The following is a 17550-nucleotide window of genomic DNA, read 5'->3' as shown; positions in this document are numbered from 1 at the left end:
TGGGCGGACCATTTTGTGATTGTCTTCAATACCCACAAGGGCCTGTGGATTGATCACAGTGGAAGAAACGAAATGGCTTACATGGTAGCGAACAATAACGATGGACTAGCCTTGGGTCTTAACAACAATTTCTGATTTCGCTAGCCATGTTGACATCCGGAAATATCATATTCTCGCGGGTCAGTCGACTTATGTTTTCAATCCCCGCAGAAACCAAATTGGCAATCGTTAACGTTCATATCGGATGTTCAGGCAAGTTCTCTGATCCAAGCTTCCAGCTGGAAGTCCTCGTCACCAATTATTATCAACATGGAAAAGCAAGGCTAGCTAAGAATCCCCAACTTGACTTTGAAAGTCCGAACGGTTATTTATCGCTTACTGACAAACTCACTAGAGCCCAACGTTCAACACCCACCCTCATCGCTAAAAAATGAACGTATGTCCTCCTTCATGCGGAACTTCGTGCACACCGCTACCAACACCGCCTCAACGCCATTGTTACGCCACTAACACTGCCAGCTGTGGCTTGAGTCCTCCAAGTTCTCCCTTGTCATCCGGAGGTATATTGCATGATGTAAATATACTCACACGTCAGTGACAGCGACGAGCATGGTCTTGGAGACGGATACTAAGGATGGCTTTCCTTTGACCCCTAACTCTAAGTATTCAGGCGGCGCATATCATCATGTCACTGGTACCTCTCCTGGGGCTGAATCGAGTCATGCGTAAGCGGGTCCAAGCATCATTGAATGAACTTCAATGTCGACTAGGTCCCGCGAACTCACTGGCAAAGTAACATTCGCTCGTTTCTTTCTGTGCTTTATCCTTACGTCGCCCATGTACAGCCTGAGTGAAGAAGCACTCTGCTGTCACCAAAAATTGGGATTGCACAGGACTGTTCTGGTATAGTTGGTTATACAAACGAGCAAGAGCGCAAACAGCAGTCGCTTTGTCCCTGATACGATTTTAGAATGTACCTGGAATGTAAGAGACCACAGCCCAAGTGCATCAGATGGCTGGAGCCATATAGTTTTTAGGGTCATGATTCAAAAGCACTGCTAGCATATATGCGTCTTTCGTAGAGCTGTGAACGGCTTATTCCGTGAATGCTATTCGCGTGACTGGATTCCTTGTACATCAGTAATCACTCAAGATCATACCTCGACGTCTAGTCGGGCATTCATAGTGCTGGCATGGATCGCGTTTCGCCAATCAGACCTTTATGTCCATCAATCTGAGCCTTCATAAGCTCCATCCTTGCTCTCATCTCCCCCATCTCGTCCTTTAGATCAGCGTTTTCCTCCCTCAACCTGGCGTTGGTTGCAGCAAGCTCCGACTTCTCTTCCATAAATGCTGCTATCTCGGCTTCAGGAAGGCGTCGGGAGGCATCACACCTCTTTTGAAGTAGAGAAAGACGGGCCTCTAGTGCCTGGTTTTGTCGTCGATGGCTCCTACAACAACGTTTTGTTCAGAATGCATGTAAAGAAAATGAAACTCATACCGAGCATCCTCGCTCATTTGTTCGAATGTCTTCTGATAGCTCTCTAGATGCATCTCCACTTGCTTAAACTGTGTTGTCAGCTGTTGGAGCTCTTCAGCCCGATCATTGAACCTCTGGAAGTCTGTATCCCTACGAACAAGTCAGCAAACATCGTGGCGGAACCCAACGTGAGAAAGTCGAACCAGAGACGTTGCATGCGAACGTGCTGATCAATCTGTCGCTCATAGTCCCTCAGACGATCGACCTTGTGTTGGGTTTCCTTCCTCTGAGTCTGAAGCTCAAATACCTGCTTTACTGCATCCGCGAGCAATTGTCCTTGAGCAGCAAAAAGAGCCTAGGCAAGAATTAGTATAAAATCCTGATTTCGAATAAAATTCTACCTGAGCTTCTTTCTCCGCCGTCCGTAGCGAAGCAGCTTCAGAGACCCATAACTTCTTCTCCTCCCGAAACTCTTTCAGCTTGTTCTGCAGTTCGGTATTCCAATCAGCATATTTGTTTTTTGCAGACGATGATTGTTCCCTGTGATCCCTCAGCTGGCGATCTAGCCGCTGGACCTCGGCTCTGTAGTGTCGTAGCTTGTTGAACTATTGAATGTTAATCAGCAAGTTGAATAACTCGAGTACAAAACACACACCAGCCCCTGTTGCTCAACTTCTGCATTTTTGGACAAAATCTTATCTTGGTAAAGGCGTCCAATGTGTTTCACGTTTTCCCGCGAAAGCCAAAGCTCAAAGTTAAGTTCATTTCGCAGAAGTAGGACTTCACGCTGGAGACCAGAAATTGCCTGTGCAACATGAGATGGAAGTTGTTCATTGTAAGTATTTGGCTCTGACGGTATATCGGAAGCGCGCTTTGTCGGAGAATTGCTCCCTGTAGGGAACAACAGGGATGACCAGGCGGCTGTTGGGGCCTCGATCTCCACATCCAGATTGGATTTGAGTGCAACGGATGCCGTGATCATGCTCTCCAGTGAGACGCGGGGTTTTACAGTTGGCAGTTCTACATAGCCAGGGTGGGGCGTTGGTGCCGTTGAAGTATCTCCGTCAAATATGGTAGTTGACTCGAGGAGCGATGGCTCAGCAGCAGTCGATGCAATATCAGCACAGAACTGCTTGCTACCTAGAGCTGTGTTTCGCACGTCAAGCATCGTGCACTCGCTCGCGATGCGAGAGACACTGTAATTCGCCCACGTATCAGGTTCTGTCAACTCTTTTCTCCAATCTCCCCATATGACTCTTGCATTGACGATTCTTCCTCGCAAAAGAGACTGCAAGCTTTATTCAGTTATAAGGATCGAAATAAATGGTCATTTCGTACCTCTGATTTGCTCCTTATGTTGTCCTCATCGAGAGCATCTTCCCAACTAATAGAGAAGGGAGATTCATATTGTCTATCGTTAAGGTACGCTGAGGGGCCACGTAGGAAGCGGAGCAAGTTACATGGGAAAAGATAGTAGAGGCAGGAAAAATAAATCCCAGGTGGTGGGGTGGAAGATGCGGCATTAAACATGAGCTCCAGCCTGTCCCAGCCAAGCTCAGGTCGTAAGGGCAGGTTACAGGATGCAGTGAATTCGTTATACGCTAATCCTTGCGCATCGCCATTCGCAGAACTTTCGTCTGTATCCTCAGCCCCCTCCTCAAATACTGGTTTGGGAACGGATCTTTCCTTCCAGCATATAATTCTTGCAAGAATTGCAAGAAGACGAGGGAGCATCATCTTCAGCTTCTCAGATGCTTTTACAGCAAAGATAGGGAGAAGCTTGACTATGACAGTCAATCCAATGGTGCACACCGTCGAAGAATTGTCCAGCAGTAGTGAATTGAGGAGACTATCCAACAAAAGATGGTCGGCGAGTGCTGCTGCGAGGGACTGGAACGACGGCTCTGAAGTGTATCGATTGAGCAGGATCAATAGTTGCAGACGCGACGAGGGTGTTGCAAAGGAGTGGTTTATTGCGGACATGAAATCCTAAGCACATCCTTCAGCACGTCTGGATGAGACAAACTGCAGCTGTCGAATACCTGAGGCTGCCGCAACCCAGACTTCACGAGGACATCTTCTAGATTGAACTTCCACAGCGATCTTTTCTCCCTCTGTTCCTGGTCGAGTTCGGCCCACTCCAGCAAGTCATCGCCAGATCCTTCATTGTATGCATCCAAGACATAAAGGTCAAGGAGGCGACGTCGAAAGTTGGCCACCTTCTCGGGATACTTTTCGTCTGTTTTGACTGCTGCTGATATAATTAGTTCCTTGGCGTGATTGGCAGCCGGAGTGGAGAGCCGTGGTTCTCGCAAGGCGGGACGAAGGACCAGGTCGAACCATGTAGAGATGAGCGAAATTGATGTTAACAAGGGGCGTAAACGGAATAGGATGGCCAATAACACTTCAGTATACTGGAGGAAATTGTGGGTGATTGTATCGCTGTGGAATGATTGGAGTTCCTCTTCCAATTGGAAGAGTAAAACGTCTGGTTCTTTAGATGCAGCACATTCACGAACAAAGTCATCTACAGCCTGAAGAACCTGTTCCAGTCGTGCATCGTCTGGAGCCTCTTCCAATATTATGCGGACTTGGAGTGACAGTGCTGTTATCGACATAAGCAGGATGGGCTCTCAGAGATCAAGGTTTCGCTAAGTAGCTTTGTATAAACGTCACACCGCATAAGCGCTCAAGCGCTCACCGCTCCTCCCCAAATTGTTACTAGTCACACCATAGTAATACAAAATGTATGCTGGCAAGTCAATCTTTCAATAAGATACTTGCGGCACGATCTTACTTCTGAATTCGGGTTTCTTCCGATTTAAACGTTATACCTGTAACATTCGCTTCCCATTGATCCGCTCTGTTATCTTTCGGATACCGCGGTAGATAACCTTTACGCAACTTCTTCTTCGTTGATGATGAAATTAAAATCCCAGAGCACTCATCCTGGCGATGGACGGCCTCGTCGCTGGATGGGTTGACACCAGTGTAAGATGAGGGGGTCCACACGATATATTGAATATCGATCAACCTAGCATTTGGTACGTTGGAGACTTTCGGATTCATATGAAGATCACTCACTAATGAATGAGAAACGAAACAGATCATCATACGTATTCAAGGTCCCTACCCGATGAAGATCCTTCGAGCGGTGCAGTGGTTGCAGGAATGCTGAGACACCACATGCCGTGTGTGGTCATGTCTGAAATGTATTCAGTCACTTCAGTAGGAAGACGACATGTGAGCACGTGGAATGCGCTAAGTAATTGGAAAGTGCTGTTGGAAGTTATTGATTGCTGCCTCAGCATACTTGGTTGCTGTACCCATTGTGAATGATGGACAATGCCTTGTCACACTGGAAGTTACGCATGATGATGTCGCGACTGTGTCGTATAATCATTTGAAGCGGATGAGAGAGGACCTTCATTACATGGAAATCACCATTGCATCAATGGTTTGAACAGCAGTTATCGTGGAGTTATCGCAAGTTCAAATGATTGATGCGAGTGCGGGGGTTGCCTTTTTCGGCAAAAGCCGAGTTCACAGGTTGACTCTGCTTGCTCGCTGTTGACAACGACGAGTACACATCCATTCAAAAAAACCTCATAAAATCCAAGGTGAGCGTCATTTCAGACATTGAAAACCTCGAGATACGTGACTTGTGACGAAATGAGAGTCTTTGGATGGATCGACAGTGATTATTTCAGATGTACCCGGACACGTCGCTGACGCGTCCATTAGATGTCTGCTACCATCGAAGAACTCCCTTCGGACCACTCTGACCACGACCATGACCATGACCATGACCACGAGGAGGATCCCACCTCCCAGGCCGCTCTCGACAAAATTCAGTCTCGTTCAGAGCGAAAGGCTCGAAAGGCTCTTCTTGGTTTGGGTTTGAAGAAGGTTCCCAGCATCACCCGCGTGACCCTCCGCAGGCCCAAGAACGTGTTATTCGTTCTCTCTTCCCCCGATGTCTACAAGTCGCAGAACAGCGACTGCTACATCGTGTTTGGTGAGGCAAAGGTACGTAAGACGGTTGAATATATGTTTTGTTGTTGATGTCTCGTTTCTATAGATTGAGGACATGAACTCGCAAGCTCAGATGTCTACGGCTCAACAACTTGCTTCTGCCGGCGGCGCAGGTGCAGGGGTCAACCTTGAAAGCTCTGGTGCGGGCGGTGAGGGTGATGATGATGACGACATCCCAGAACTCGAAGCACCAGAAGACGACGGACCAGTTGATGAGACGGGTGTCGATCCTAAAGACATTGAGTTGGTCATGGCACAAGTCAACTGCTCGAGGGCTAAGGCAGTCAGAGTATTGAAAGAGAGCGGAGGAGATCTGATCAATGCCAGTGAGTCCTTTTGCTGATTTCCTTGACCCCTTTGGTTCAATATCTGCCTTTAGTTATGGCAGCGAGCGAATAGTGTTCTGTCTTGCTCAGTGCTCAGATTTTTCGTCACTGTATCATATCACAGCTTTACTCGTGCAAGTTATTCGTATCGGGCACGTCCCGCATAGGATGATGAGTCAAGATACCCAGCGCCGTAACTCGACATAATAATTCGACCGTTCCCATCCTTCTTGGATAATCTCAACGCCTCTGCATCCCTTAGCATTTGCGCTCTCTCTCGATCCAACCATTAGTCCAAGCCCTTCAACTGCTTGGATCGTGAGCTGTTTGAGTTCGCCCTTTGCAAACATATGATAGTATCTGTTGTATACGGGAATCTCTGCTGCTAACGTTGGGGCAGCTGACATGACTTCTTTCGATGTAGCTGAAGGGGGGATGTCGTTTTTGAATTTCCCTTTCGCAGTGTGCTGGTTTTGAGACATTACCCAGGGAACAAAAACATCTTCGCCAGTCAGAGGGTAGTGATCCGATCCATTGGTGTCACTAGTTGGGATCGACCGTTTGGATAGCTCATCCTGCTCAATGGCCCACACATAGATCATCACGCGTCCGTGGATTGGAGAGACGGCCTGTAAAAGACGCTGCAGAACATGTTGGTGATGGACTTTCTGTCTATAAATGAATGTAACCCTCACCTGAACGGCGAGCTTTCGACGGTCGTGTGATGCCAGGTGATGGATCGTGGCTATAGATATGGTGTAGTCCTGACAAACGGCGGTCAAGACGAGTCGTCCTACAATGAATAATAGCCGTTATTACTCACGAATGCACCCAATCTCCAACCACTCCCAAGGATATCACCCCAAACAACCTCTCGAGTTATCAGACACCCAGGCTCACTCCCGGCGTGCTGGGCGATCTGGAGCAAGTTGCGACTTCGATCGAGGCCGATTGTTAGTACACTACCAGGGCGATCTGCGGGCAGAGGAAGATATTTTCCATTCCCTGTTCCCGAATCCAGACCAATCCAGCCAGTTGGCAGATCAGAGAGAAATTTAGCTATGATAGGCCAAGGCTTCAGGACGCGATTAAGTCGTGATGATTGAATTTTCGATACAGCAATTCGCACCTTGTACCGAGTGGATGAAAAGTGAGAGGCAATCTGGTCATACACGGCGTGAACGTGTTGGTCTTCGTGTACTTGCGGATCATCGATAATCGTGATACTTTTTACGGGTTTCATTTCACAGATGGATTGGATGAGGATCGTCGTGGTATGGGTACGACATGAATATTGAGAAAGTACTGAGTGCAGCATCTACCTTCAATCGCTTCCTCAACACAAACTCAACACATATTAGATGAAGCCCATTTCCTCATCTACTAACTTAGAGAATTTAGTCCCGTCGAAGGGAGGAAACGGAACTAGGTCGCGAGGTTCGAATAATGCAATTGTCGATGCGAGGTCTCTGGCAATCAACTTGATTAGACGACCTGGTTATGATAAATGAAAGTGCCTACTGAATGGATGTCGCCTTTAGGTGACCCAAGATCTGAAGGGCGGATGCTAACTCCTCTTGGTGGTTATCCAACAGGGTTGGATTGGGTACGACAATAAGAGGTTTTCCTAGCCTCAGGACATCCAGAATCGTTCCTGATCCTTCCTCATAGTTTGAGTTACAGCGTGTTCGAGGAGAGCAGACAACTTACCAGCATGGCTGATGACGAGGTCTGCTTGCTCACACTCAGCCTGAATGAAAGGCTTGAACCTCCATATCTCTATATCCACACCGTGTCGTTGTATGGTACAACTCTCTCCGTTGAACTCTTCCGATGATTCAATGACGGAATTACCGCGCTGAATAATGAGGCGGTCGTAACCCGAGTCGCGAAGTGTACTAAGGACAGGTTCTGATATAGAGGCCTCTACAAGAGCATCGAACCTAGTTGAACCTACCGTCACGAATACGAGCATGAGATCGTTCTCGAGGGAGGCCCTCGATCGGGGTGCGGTCCGACTCTCAGGTAGGAAACCGTTTCCTTCTACAACTGGTGATTAGCGAATGCCGCGGTTGGTTTCAGGCTCGACTGAATTTAGCTCTGATGATCATGATGACTCGAAATTTTTTCTTGTTACTTCTATCTGTATTTTAATCACGACAGTCCACGGTGCTCTGCCATGGGATATACGCTTTGCGTGCTAGGTAAGTGAAAGGCTGTATATCGTCTTGCATACGCTTCATGACCGGTTTGCTAGGATGTGGGACCATGGGGATCGCAGTCATCTCCGGGGTGATCACCAGTTTGCAGTCCAGACTGAATACACTTGAGATCCCCAAGTGGGAGTCGCATACACCTGGCACATGCACTCCCACAGCTGACTCTCCTGATCCTTCACTCCCGTCCATTTTCACCGCAACCGTGACAAGGAAAGAGAGTGCACAAAAGCTCCAACATACGTTTGGACTCTTGGGAGGTCTTGGTTCTTCCGTTCAAGTTGTTGTCGGCGAGAACCTTGCAGCGGTTCAACAAGCAGATGTTATTATTTTAAGGTGTGTATCATTAGTTTGTGAATATTTCGTTTTCCTGAATCGTCTTTAGCTGCAAGCCTCACCAGGCTCATGTTATCCTTTCACAGATTGGAATGCAGGAAGCTCTGGCTGGCAAATTACTCATCAGCATTCTTGCTGGTGTGACTATAGCCCAGCTTACCGGATGGGTTCCCCCGACAACCAGGGTTGTCCGCGCAATGCCCAACACTCCATGCAGAGTACGTGGTATCTCACATCTGTGAACAATCTCTGAGGACGCACACAGATTCGAGAAGGTATGACTGTGGTCAGCAACCTACCAATATCAGAGGAAGCTGAGCTCGATCGGTCCATCATCCTGAATATATTTTCGTCTATTGGGCGCTGTCGGTTTCTCGAGGAAAAAAATTTCGACGCATGCACCGCGCTTTCCGGGTCTGGTCCCGCTTTTGCATGTATATTCTTGGAGGCTATGGCAGACGGTGGTGTCATGATGGGCCTCCCGAGGGCAGAGGCCCTGGAACTGGCAGCACAAAGTGAGACTGCTCATCGCACCGCATAACCTGGCTTATTGTTTCCCTAGCTTTGCAAGGCGCGGCACGCATGGTTCTCCAAGCAGGAGCTCATCCAGCTCAAATAAAAGACTCTGTTACAAGTTTGTGATTCCCCATCCGAAGTTACTGGTCATGCTCATGGATACTTTTCTTGCTAAACAGCTCCCGGTGGATGTACGATAGCGGGCCTCTTAGCCATGGAGGATGGGAAAGTTCGCTCAACCATCGCTCGTGCAATTCAGATCGCGACAGAGCGCGCTAGTGAACTTGGCCAGCCAGCGAAAAAATAAAATTGCATGATCAAATTAATGGTCATGCCAGCCAATAAACAGAATAGCATTGTACTTTAGATATGTATCCCAAATCAGTCTTCAAGACCTCCAATGTAAAGGATCGACGACTGCGAGGGTGGCTGCGCACACTGGCTCAGTCATTGTTTACCTATTGCTCCTGTAAAATGAGGACGGTCGTGTGAGTTAACGACGCCGCCCAGAGTGTCAAGGAGCAAGATTCAGAATGTACTGATAGATCTAGCTCGGCATCCAACAAAATACATTTATTCATCTATGGGATAGGTTATAAGGATATGGTCCCTGCAGTCACCACACACCGCTCACCTTGAGTACCTAACTTCAATGGCCCAGGTCAGCTAAGTTAAGATAAGGAAAGTGATCCACATCCGAGGGAATATATCCTGCGTGTGAACCTCACTGCTCTCTGAGCATTAAGCTCATCCACGAGGGCAAGCAAGTGGGGCAAAAATATGTCACAGGATGTCATTTTATATCGCTCATAAGAATGAGCGCCCCTCCGTAAGAAAGCGGAAAGACGCTAAAGTGACAGAGCTCTGATTTGCAGACACCATCGACGACGAGAAGGTGAGGAATAAATGTGATTGCAATCGTAGAATACAGTGGTATCTAGTTGATCCAGATCAGCATCAGTCAATACCATTCATTGAAAATGTGCTTACGATGCATATACTACCGGTCTGGATTGGTGATATGGAATCAGTACTGTGCATCGCAGATAGATGAACAAGGGCTCACAAAACTCGTGAGTATCGTCGGAGCGTTTGACGGTTTGCTGTTGAAGAAAGAAAAAGTGTGAGATTTTTATACACTCACGCGAGACCAAACAAGGTACAAACAACTTACTTTCCACGCCTCTTCGAAATCAACTGGGAGAATAACATATCTGTTCTTCCGCACAGCTGTTGGACACAGAGCGATTACTAGGAATGAAGAACTGCCATAAAAATAAGCTGACCTTGAAGACCAGCTGCTTGTGCAATGGAAGATATTTCTGCGGAGGATAACCGATCTGGTCTTGACACATCTAGATGACATGTTCAGTAAACGCATCATCAGTATTATTGACGAGAAAGTTGGCATACAATCCTCGAGGTCTACATCCGGACCAAGATTCATTTTACTAGTCACAGCCTGGAATATGAGACGTTTTTCACGCCTCGATGGTAGAGGGAATTCAATCTTCCTGTCAAGACGACCAGGACGAAGCAAAGCAGGATCAAGCGTGTCTGCACGGTTCGTGGCCATAATGACCTGTCATAGCGGCAAAGAATCAATAAAACCAGAAATCCACTTAAAAAGTGTATATTTACCTTGACGTTGCTTCCTTGGTCGAAACCATCCATCTGATTGAGAAGCTCCAGTAGAATACGCTGTACCTCCCTGTCCGCTCCCGTTTGAGCGTCGAACCGCTTGGTCGCAATAGCATCTATCTCATCGATGAAGATAATGGCAGGGGCGTTCTCCCTGGCAAGTCGGAAGACGTCACGGACCATACGAGGGCCTTCTCCCAGATATTTCTGCACGAATTCACTACCAACTACGCGAATAAAAGACGCGGTTGTATGATGTGCGACTGCTTTCACAAGCATAGTCTTGCCCGTACCTGTACATCATCGTTAGAACGCGCCACCAGGGCTTGGAAGCAGCGCACCAGGTGGTCCATAAAGCAAGACACCGCGAGGCGGGTCGATACCAATCTTTTTGTAAAGGTCGAAATGCGTGAGGGGAAGCTCGACTGCTTCACGTATTTCCTGCTTCTGCAGGTCCATTCCACCGATATCTTGATAAGACACATCAGGCTTTTCCTCCTTTCCAAGCATGGCTATTGATGAGTCGGCCTCCGGAGGAAGGATATCCACAAGGGCATTTGAATGCCGGTGAAGGGCGACAGACGACGAGGGCTTGAGCAGTTCTCGGTCTAATGTCGACAAAATGCGCACGACATAGTTCGAGCCGGTGGTCGAACCCACGATACCAGTGTGCTGGTCAATTGCCTCGAGGAATTGCCCGATGACGAGCGGGACAGATTTGATGCGCTTCACCTCCTCCTGAGCACGTATGAGCTCGCGTTTGAGATTCGCTTGCTCGTCCTTTATGTAGCTCTCTTGGATGTCGAAGAGCTCTAGATGACGCGCAAGCTTCTTGTACTTGGTATATAGATCTTCCTCTTGTAATTCTTTATGAAGAGCGACCTTCTCAGTTATGACAGACTCGAAGGTGGGTTCCTTATTTTATTCCATGAGACTAAGTATCGTTCTTGATCAGTCAAACACGTACCTCTCTTTGAATTTCCATGCCTACGTCCTCCATGATGGCAAGTATTAAAGTAAGTGTTTTGGCAGTATGAGTCCTGAGTGAAGCTGACGCGTTGGTAGTCGTGGTAAGTAATTTCCTTTCTTGACATTTACAAGCGAGTCTCAAAGTGTCCTTGGGTTTAGCTTTCTGACCATGGCGCACGTCGTTCAGCCTCTGGATCAGCCTTCGAATTACAAAGACTCCCAGAGCAGAGTAGAACGCGCGAAACAGAATGATCTCCTCTCCAAATCCACAACATTATACGTGAGGTTTTCCTCTCGATATATCTCAACATAACTCACGGTCCTCATAGATCGGTAATTTAAGTTTCTATACCACGGAAGAGCAAATATATGAGTTGTTCACTAAATGTGCCAGCCCGGAGGACGGTGGAGGTATCAAACGAATAATTATGGGCCTTGACCGAAACACACGGTTTGTCGGGCCGTAGTCATATGCACTCGACCAGAAACTGACGCGAGGACCTGACCAGCACACCATGCGGGTTCTGCTTCGTGGAGTACTACACTCATGCAGAAGCCCTTGCCAGCATGAAGTATGTTAGCGGTACCAAGCTGGACGAGCGTATCATTCGGTGTGATCTGGACCTAGGCTATAAGGAGGGCAGGCAATTTGGACGGGGGAAGAGTGGCGGTCAGGTACGAGACGAGCACCGCCAGGATTATGATCCAGGACGAGGTGGATGGGGTGCACAAGCGCAGAGACTTGAAGCTGAGCGCCGAAGAGAAGTGGAGGAACGGTACGCGGACGCGCAAGAAGGACCTGGTGCGGTTGCTGGTGGAGGTGGTGACTGGAAAGAATCTGAAACGGCCGTTCCTTCACGGAAACGCGGACGGTCGCCAGATGATGAAGGAGACAACGTTCGTATGGTATGTTCATCCCGGTTCCAGGTGATTCAATAGTTGACATTGTTGCAGGGTCACCATCGTTCACGGGATGACATGGAAGTTGAACGAATGTAAACGTACTACTGTTATGGTTTACTTTCCTTATACTCTTACTTTTGGCACGAGACATCAAAATGTGAAATTATACGATAGTGATTATAAAATGCATGAGCCGATGGTCAGTATACGACACGAGCGCGCAGTTGGTATCTCCTTCCCCAGTGTTCTGGCTGATAATATGTCATGTGTAGTTTCCGTACGAGGCGATGAGCTTCAGGCATCGAAGTGGGCCGAACCAGGTATCGTGAATATAAGGAGAACGTATTGGCTGGGCTGTAGGTAAAATCATATCTCAGTCGCAGTTGAAAGTCAGAAAACCAAACTTACAGCTCGACTTTGACGGCCCCAATCTTACCGTCTACATTATCCAGCCGGAAATCACGCAAGTAATTTTCAACAGCTTCTTCAGAGATCTTTCCAGGCAAGCCCCAGATAACGACATGCTTCATGCGGGAGGACATCCCACCATGAGGACCATTGCCAGAGAAAACCTTGCGTTGCGGTCCTGTTCTGTCCAGCCCATGACCAGATCGTGGGGGAGGGGCTGATGTGGCTTTTATTGTCAGACTGCCTACAGATGCCTTTTCGAGTGCTTGCAAGTTCTTCTGCAAGTGCTTTGTATGAGCGAGGGTGAGGTATGCGCGGCCTGTAGGGAGGAAGCGATGATAGTCGATAGCGACTGGCGACAAAGAATGAACTGCGTCATATACGTCGCATTTAACAGGTAACGAGGCTCACCATCCGTTACACCTAGAAGTTGGTTGCGAATGCATAGTCTGCGCAGGTCGGTGAGGAGAGCTGAACGTGGCAGCTCTCGCAGCTGTATATGTGTCCTGCCCTCTGAGAAAAATTACACATTGGAAAAAGCCAAAGACTAAGTATCAGAACGTACCATCCACAAACCGCGGAATCATGCGTCGAATTGCTGTTGACTTGAACATCGGAGGGCAATGAAGTTAGTAAAGGACAGATTTTATGATTTGAATGACACCACGTGATCAGATGCACTTTAGACAGTGACCACAATGTCAAGCAGACACGACGGAAGAAGGCGCGAGCGTAGCTGGGAAAGAGATGACAGGGATCGCGAACGGGGCAAGGATCGCCATCCACGAGGTAACAGAGCTGGAGGTCAAAGGGATGGCGGTCGTAAACGAGGCAGTAGGTCCCGTAGTCCAAGGAGGGGTACGTCAACGTCATTTGCAGCGCTACACAAACAGCTTATTCTACCTATTCAGACAGGAGAGATCATGACAGGGATTACAGAGATCGAGACTATAAGAGCTCGCGAAGAGAAGACTACGACCGAGACAGCCGCCGAGACGATAGACGGCCTGAAAGACGTGATGAAAGGCGCGAGCCTCCGACTCGAGACAAGGAGCCAAGACACAAGGACCCCCAAAATCAGCGCGACCATCGACAACAAGCTGGCAGGCATGATTCTGAGAGGGTTTTAGAAAAGCCTTCACAAGCTAGAACTCCACCACCAGGTTAGGCTCGTGTAATACTGCGCGAAAGCACTTCTCATCATTATTTCCAGCCCCATCTGCTGATGCTGGTCCCTCCTCTTCCCAAAAAAGACCGAACCTTGATCCGGATGCCCTATCTGAAGAAGAAGGCGAGGCCATGGATGCCGCCAACGCCGATGAAGAGGCTATGATGGCTGCAATGGGGCTCCAAGGTTTTGGCACCACGAAGGTATGCAGGTCTTTTAACTTACTACGATACATAATTCACCTTATTCTCAGGGAAAGCACGTCGAGGGAAATCAAGAAGGCTTCGTCGATATCAAGAAGATCAGGACATGGCGCCAGTACATGAATCGGTAAGCTGTGCTCGTATGTCCATGTTTTGTTACTTACTCATACCTCCTTCTAGCCGTGGAGGATTCAACCGGCCACTAGATAAAGTCAAGTGAGTAGCCCAACTCCAGTCCGCCGCAAGATAAGTTGCATTTCCTCCCTTGTGAGACAGCTTTACTTCGATACAGCATGTTCTCAGATATTGCTTCGTCTTTCCTGGTGCTTTTGGAAATATATGCGAAGTCCAGACTTTTAAAAACTTAGTACATGAGAAAACATCTAATCGATCAACAATCGCTAATGTTACAAACGGCATACATAACACGTATACAGAACATGTGAGAAAGAAAAACTATGCTGACAGAAATATCGACGTTAACATCGAGGGTTTAAGTACACCCTCAGATGACATGGACTAGAACCCGTGCAGCTTGATGGTGTTCTTCGGAATGCCCTCCTCCGTGAGGAACTTGACAATCTTAAGCCTCTGATCACCCTGCAACTGGATGACTTGACCCATCTCCTCGTCGTCAACGAGAGTGCCGTTGCAAGCAAACTCCTGTGTGAAATTATTAGCGCTCGTAAAGTGTTGAAGCACATTCGCTTACCTTCTTGAAAGCCTTCAAGAGTTTTTTGGGATCATATTCTGCAGCCAGACTCAATCAGATGACGACTCGCTGGTGAAAAGCCCTCAACCTCACCTTTGGGTAATCCCTGCAACGTGGTCAAAGTCTTCCTTCCATTCCTCTGCTGAATACGAATATGAAGGTAATTCTGCTGGGATCCAACGTCTTGGTTGCCTCCGAGAGGATCACCCTCGTCAGCAAAAGGATCTGAAAAGCGCCCTGTCAGCCAACCTCATGGGGAAAAAATTCGTTAGGCAAGCTTACCGAAAGAGTTCAGGTTCTGCACGTTCATGCGATGTGAAGAGATAGATACACTTATGAACTGAGTGGGGATGTGTTGAGACAAGATAGTCGTTAAAAGAAAGAATGGACCTGGATACTTGTGGTGCGGCTCCGGAATTGGATAATCAGTGATTAGTCACCATCTAGGCTTCATATTCCTGTGGTGGCCGCCGAGTAGCCCGGAGCTCAGGCTACAGCGATGATCACCGAAGGGACCAAACGCAAAAAACCTCCGACTTTTGGACACCTTCCATTCAATAGAGGTGAGCTTTCGCGAGTTTCATCTCGTGGTTATACTCAGATTATTTTTTCAGCCAAAAAACTAAAGCAGTCATGGGTTGAGAGCACGAAGATAAAGTCTCAGTGGAAAGCCCAGAAAAAGCGGGAAGGTGTTCTTCAACGGAAACCCGAAGTGCCTTCCGATGGCGACCCACCCCCTGCACATCGGGAAAAATCTGATGGAAGTGACCCAGAACAATCGCACTCCAAGGATCAAGGCTCTCACTCTAGCAGTCATCCCGAGTGCAAGCAGCGACAAGTTCCAAATAGCTCAGCTGATGGCGGGATTTCACTTCGAGAACTCAGCAAACAAGCTTACTCACGCAATTCCCTTCATACGTACAAGGCAAATACCAGAAGACATGATATAAAACCTTCTCGTGGTGCCAATACGCAGAGAGGCAGCACCAGGGGAGGGCGCGGTGATTCCTTTGGAGATCGGGGGCACGGGAAGGGACAACCCAACATGAAGTATCGGATGACGGCCATGCTCGAAAAAATCAAGCGCGATTTTACTTGAATGAGATACATACACCCCGTTTATCGTGGTGCGTACCTTGACGCTGGGTATATGTCACAGCTCTTACTGTTTCGTTCCCAGTTCAGATGAAAGCACCGTCAATTTATATTTTCCTTATCTCCCGCACCATCTGCCATCCTTTGATCACTGCTATCCATATCATGTTGTCCCTCTCCTTTCACAAACCTTGTCTCCAGGGTATCCATGAATGGTTTTGAGCCCACCGTAGTGACAGCTGTAAGAGCTGTTGGATGACTACTCAAGTGCCCTGGGCCTGGGTCGTCCAATTCGTCTACTAGGCCAAGTCCTTTGGGTGGCATCCCTTCCAAGGGTTCGACGTGCCCCGTAGATTCCATGCCACTTAGTGCTAGAGGTGATGGAGGAGGACTTTGTGACTTTGAGCGTGCATCTTCATGATGAAAGAATATAGGAGAGAAGAGTGGAGTGGTCGGTGCTGACAGTAAACCAGCTGTCATGGATAATGAAGATATCGTTGGGCCGTCTTGGTTGGATTCTTCCGCAGGGAAAGCGTCCCACGAGGATGTAACGAGCAATGATTTCTCTACCGCTCGGAGATACTTTCCAAGAGCTTTATAGTGCTGTTTTGGTCGTATGCAGAGTTCGCAGACACGTTGTATGGTGAAAGGAGGATCGCTAACGCCATCTGCAATCAGATATCGTTAATGACCACAGATATGTACGCACTCATCAAATTCATGCAGTTGCCTGAAAATGAAAGCTTTGACCTCGCCTGCTTCTTGCTGGTTCATATACGCTTTTGGTACCTCGCTGTGGTTGAGATCGTTCTGTTCGCGAAGCGGGAACGGCGGTAACTTTAAGTTACCAGCTTTGAGGAGATCCTCAGGCAACGGTTGGAATTCCACTGTATTGTGAGGCAGTGGATCTGCTAGAAATAGCGCGATATTCTAGATGTCGAAGTTAGTTTCGAAGAGATGACTTAACATCAAAGGAGCGTTTATCACCTCGTCCACCTTGTATTTAATTACGTCGCGTAGTAGGGCCCATTCTATCCTGAAAAAGTGGACTTGTGAGTCGTAAACGCATGGATCGGTTCACTAGAGGAGCGCACTTTGACTCTTCTATGTCAGAGTCTGCGATTTGCTCTAAAACTGCGTCGTAATCTAGGTGGGGTGGTAAATTTAGGACCTCCTGACGAGTAAAATGTGTTTACCTGGGTTCCAGCGGAAGTGTTGTGATATGTCATATGCGCTCTCTGTCATGATGGCGGTGTTCAAACGTTCATGGAGGGTCGGCGCTAGCTGTGGTCCATGGGAATTTTAAACGCTCTGCCAGCAGACTTCTGTGCGTCTACTTCCGCAATCGTATGCTATAACTTCGGTCCGAGGAGGAGTAGTGCAACCTCGGTGCAGGACGTTTCTGGCTCGCCAAGCTGGAGGATAATATATTTATGGATTGGAATGTCTTACACACGGTTTGAACACCTTGCTCCCATGCACACCTGCTCTTCCCTAGCTTAACCCTCTACCAACCCTTCGACGAGCAATTTCACGACAAAC

The 17550-nt window shown here is 48.0% G+C and overlaps 13 protein-coding genes across 13 annotated transcripts; 5 read left to right on the top strand and 8 right to left on the bottom strand.

The window, feature by feature from the left end:
- Window positions 1-1180: 1180 nt before the first annotated feature.
- Window positions 1181-4098, bottom strand: HD556DRAFT_1227185 (uncharacterized protein; the record flags this gene model as incomplete). The annotated part of the gene is made up of 7 exons (XM_041297144.1): window positions 1181-1448; window positions 1496-1630; window positions 1684-1835; window positions 1882-2085; window positions 2136-2768; window positions 2819-3469; window positions 3523-4098. 7 exons carry the CDS (start codon window positions 4096-4098, stop codon window positions 1181-1183), a joined length of 2619 nt encoding a protein of 872 aa, XP_041166026.1.
- A 56-nt stretch (window positions 4099-4154) lies between these two features.
- On the bottom strand, window positions 4155-5015 carry HD556DRAFT_1329588 (uncharacterized protein). Its single transcript, XM_041301666.1, has 2 exons — window positions 4807-5015; window positions 4155-4759 (listed from the first exon to the last, which is right to left on the bottom strand). The coding sequence occupies exon 2, from the start codon at window positions 4592-4594 to the stop codon at window positions 4274-4276; it is 321 nt and encodes a 106-aa protein (XP_041166025.1). The 5' UTR covers window positions 4595-4759; window positions 4807-5015; the 3' UTR covers window positions 4155-4273.
- Window positions 5016-5224: 209 nt separating this feature from the next.
- Window positions 5225-5914, top strand: HD556DRAFT_1303716 (NAC domain-containing protein; the record flags this gene model as incomplete). The annotated part of the gene is made up of 3 exons (XM_041299619.1): window positions 5225-5509; window positions 5562-5841; window positions 5895-5914. The coding sequence occupies 3 exons, from the start codon at window positions 5225-5227 to the stop codon at window positions 5912-5914; spliced, it is 585 nt and encodes a 194-aa protein (XP_041166024.1).
- A 103-nt stretch (window positions 5915-6017) lies between these two features.
- On the bottom strand, window positions 6018-7084 carry HD556DRAFT_1429289 (uncharacterized protein; the record flags this gene model as incomplete). Its single annotated transcript, XM_041304798.1, has 4 exons — window positions 6018-6482; window positions 6537-6605; window positions 6665-6916; window positions 6971-7084. The coding sequence occupies 4 exons, from the start codon at window positions 7082-7084 to the stop codon at window positions 6018-6020; spliced, it is 900 nt and encodes a 299-aa protein (XP_041166023.1).
- A 38-nt stretch (window positions 7085-7122) lies between these two features.
- HD556DRAFT_1329577 (glycosyl transferase) lies at window positions 7123-7916 on the bottom strand. Its single transcript, XM_041301665.1, has 3 exons — window positions 7552-7916; window positions 7363-7501; window positions 7123-7310 (listed from the first exon to the last, which is right to left on the bottom strand). The coding sequence occupies exons 1-3, from the start codon at window positions 7814-7816 to the stop codon at window positions 7199-7201; spliced, it is 516 nt and encodes a 171-aa protein (XP_041166022.1). The 5' UTR covers window positions 7817-7916; the 3' UTR covers window positions 7123-7198.
- Window positions 7917-8020: 104 nt separating this feature from the next.
- On the top strand, window positions 8021-9216 carry HD556DRAFT_1227194 (putative delta 1-pyrroline-5-carboxylate reductase; the record flags this gene model as incomplete). The annotated part of the gene is made up of 6 exons (XM_041297145.1): window positions 8021-8045; window positions 8099-8393; window positions 8443-8611; window positions 8659-8908; window positions 8956-9027; window positions 9089-9216. 6 exons carry the CDS (start codon window positions 8021-8023, stop codon window positions 9214-9216), a joined length of 939 nt encoding a protein of 312 aa, XP_041166021.1.
- A 679-nt stretch (window positions 9217-9895) lies between these two features.
- Window positions 9896-11690, bottom strand: HD556DRAFT_1429285 (P-loop containing nucleoside triphosphate hydrolase protein; the record flags this gene model as incomplete). Its single annotated transcript, XM_041304797.1, has 8 exons — window positions 9896-10012; window positions 10084-10139; window positions 10196-10264; window positions 10323-10491; window positions 10551-10843; window positions 10892-11465; window positions 11518-11544; window positions 11688-11690. The coding sequence occupies 8 exons, from the start codon at window positions 11688-11690 to the stop codon at window positions 9896-9898; spliced, it is 1308 nt and encodes a 435-aa protein (XP_041166020.1).
- A 268-nt stretch (window positions 11691-11958) lies between these two features.
- On the top strand, window positions 11959-12540 carry HD556DRAFT_599806 (putative nuclear cap binding protein subunit 2). The gene has a single exon (XM_041311056.1). It carries the CDS (start codon window positions 12087-12089, stop codon window positions 12456-12458), a length of 372 nt encoding a protein of 123 aa, XP_041166019.1. The 5' UTR covers window positions 11959-12086; the 3' UTR covers window positions 12459-12540.
- Window positions 12541-12593: 53 nt separating this feature from the next.
- On the bottom strand, window positions 12594-13478 carry HD556DRAFT_1329559 (uncharacterized protein). Its single transcript, XM_041301664.1, has 4 exons — window positions 13396-13478; window positions 13242-13343; window positions 12831-13182; window positions 12594-12776 (listed from the first exon to the last, which is right to left on the bottom strand). Exons 1-4 carry the CDS (start codon window positions 13442-13444, stop codon window positions 12623-12625), a joined length of 657 nt encoding a protein of 218 aa, XP_041166018.1. The 5' UTR covers window positions 13445-13478; the 3' UTR covers window positions 12594-12622.
- A 26-nt stretch (window positions 13479-13504) lies between these two features.
- Window positions 13505-14535, top strand: HD556DRAFT_1329557 (uncharacterized protein). The gene is made up of 5 exons (XM_041301663.1): window positions 13505-13688; window positions 13742-13993; window positions 14044-14201; window positions 14252-14328; window positions 14382-14535. The coding sequence occupies exons 1-5, from the start codon at window positions 13529-13531 to the stop codon at window positions 14419-14421; spliced, it is 687 nt and encodes a 228-aa protein (XP_041166017.1). The 5' UTR covers window positions 13505-13528; the 3' UTR covers window positions 14422-14535.
- HD556DRAFT_1329555 (translation initiation factor SUI1) lies at window positions 14536-15320 on the bottom strand. The gene is made up of 4 exons (XM_041301662.1): window positions 15196-15320; window positions 15007-15138; window positions 14914-14951; window positions 14536-14864 (listed from the first exon to the last, which is right to left on the bottom strand). The coding sequence occupies exons 1-4, from the start codon at window positions 15221-15223 to the stop codon at window positions 14721-14723; spliced, it is 342 nt and encodes a 113-aa protein (XP_041166016.1). The 5' UTR covers window positions 15224-15320; the 3' UTR covers window positions 14536-14720.
- A 92-nt stretch (window positions 15321-15412) lies between these two features.
- On the top strand, window positions 15413-16012 carry HD556DRAFT_1226618 (uncharacterized protein; the record flags this gene model as incomplete). The annotated part of the gene is made up of 2 exons (XM_041297090.1): window positions 15413-15476; window positions 15528-16012. The coding sequence occupies 2 exons, from the start codon at window positions 15413-15415 to the stop codon at window positions 16010-16012; spliced, it is 549 nt and encodes a 182-aa protein (XP_041166015.1).
- Window positions 16013-16110: 98 nt separating this feature from the next.
- On the bottom strand, window positions 16111-17253 carry HD556DRAFT_1523657 (PPP4R2-domain-containing protein; the record flags this gene model as incomplete). Its single annotated transcript, XM_041309222.1, has 5 exons — window positions 16111-16666; window positions 16718-16938; window positions 16996-17044; window positions 17103-17154; window positions 17205-17253. 5 exons carry the CDS (start codon window positions 17251-17253, stop codon window positions 16111-16113), a joined length of 927 nt encoding a protein of 308 aa, XP_041166014.1.
- Between the last annotated feature and the right edge of the window lie 297 nt (window positions 17254-17550).

This window comes from Suillus plorans, assembly GCF_016647745.1.
Source record: "Suillus plorans strain S12 chromosome Unknown HD556scaffold_4, whole genome shotgun sequence".
Taxonomy (NCBI): domain Eukaryota; kingdom Fungi; phylum Basidiomycota; class Agaricomycetes; order Boletales; family Suillaceae; genus Suillus; species Suillus plorans.
This window is presented reverse-complemented; position numbering and strand designations above follow the sequence as displayed.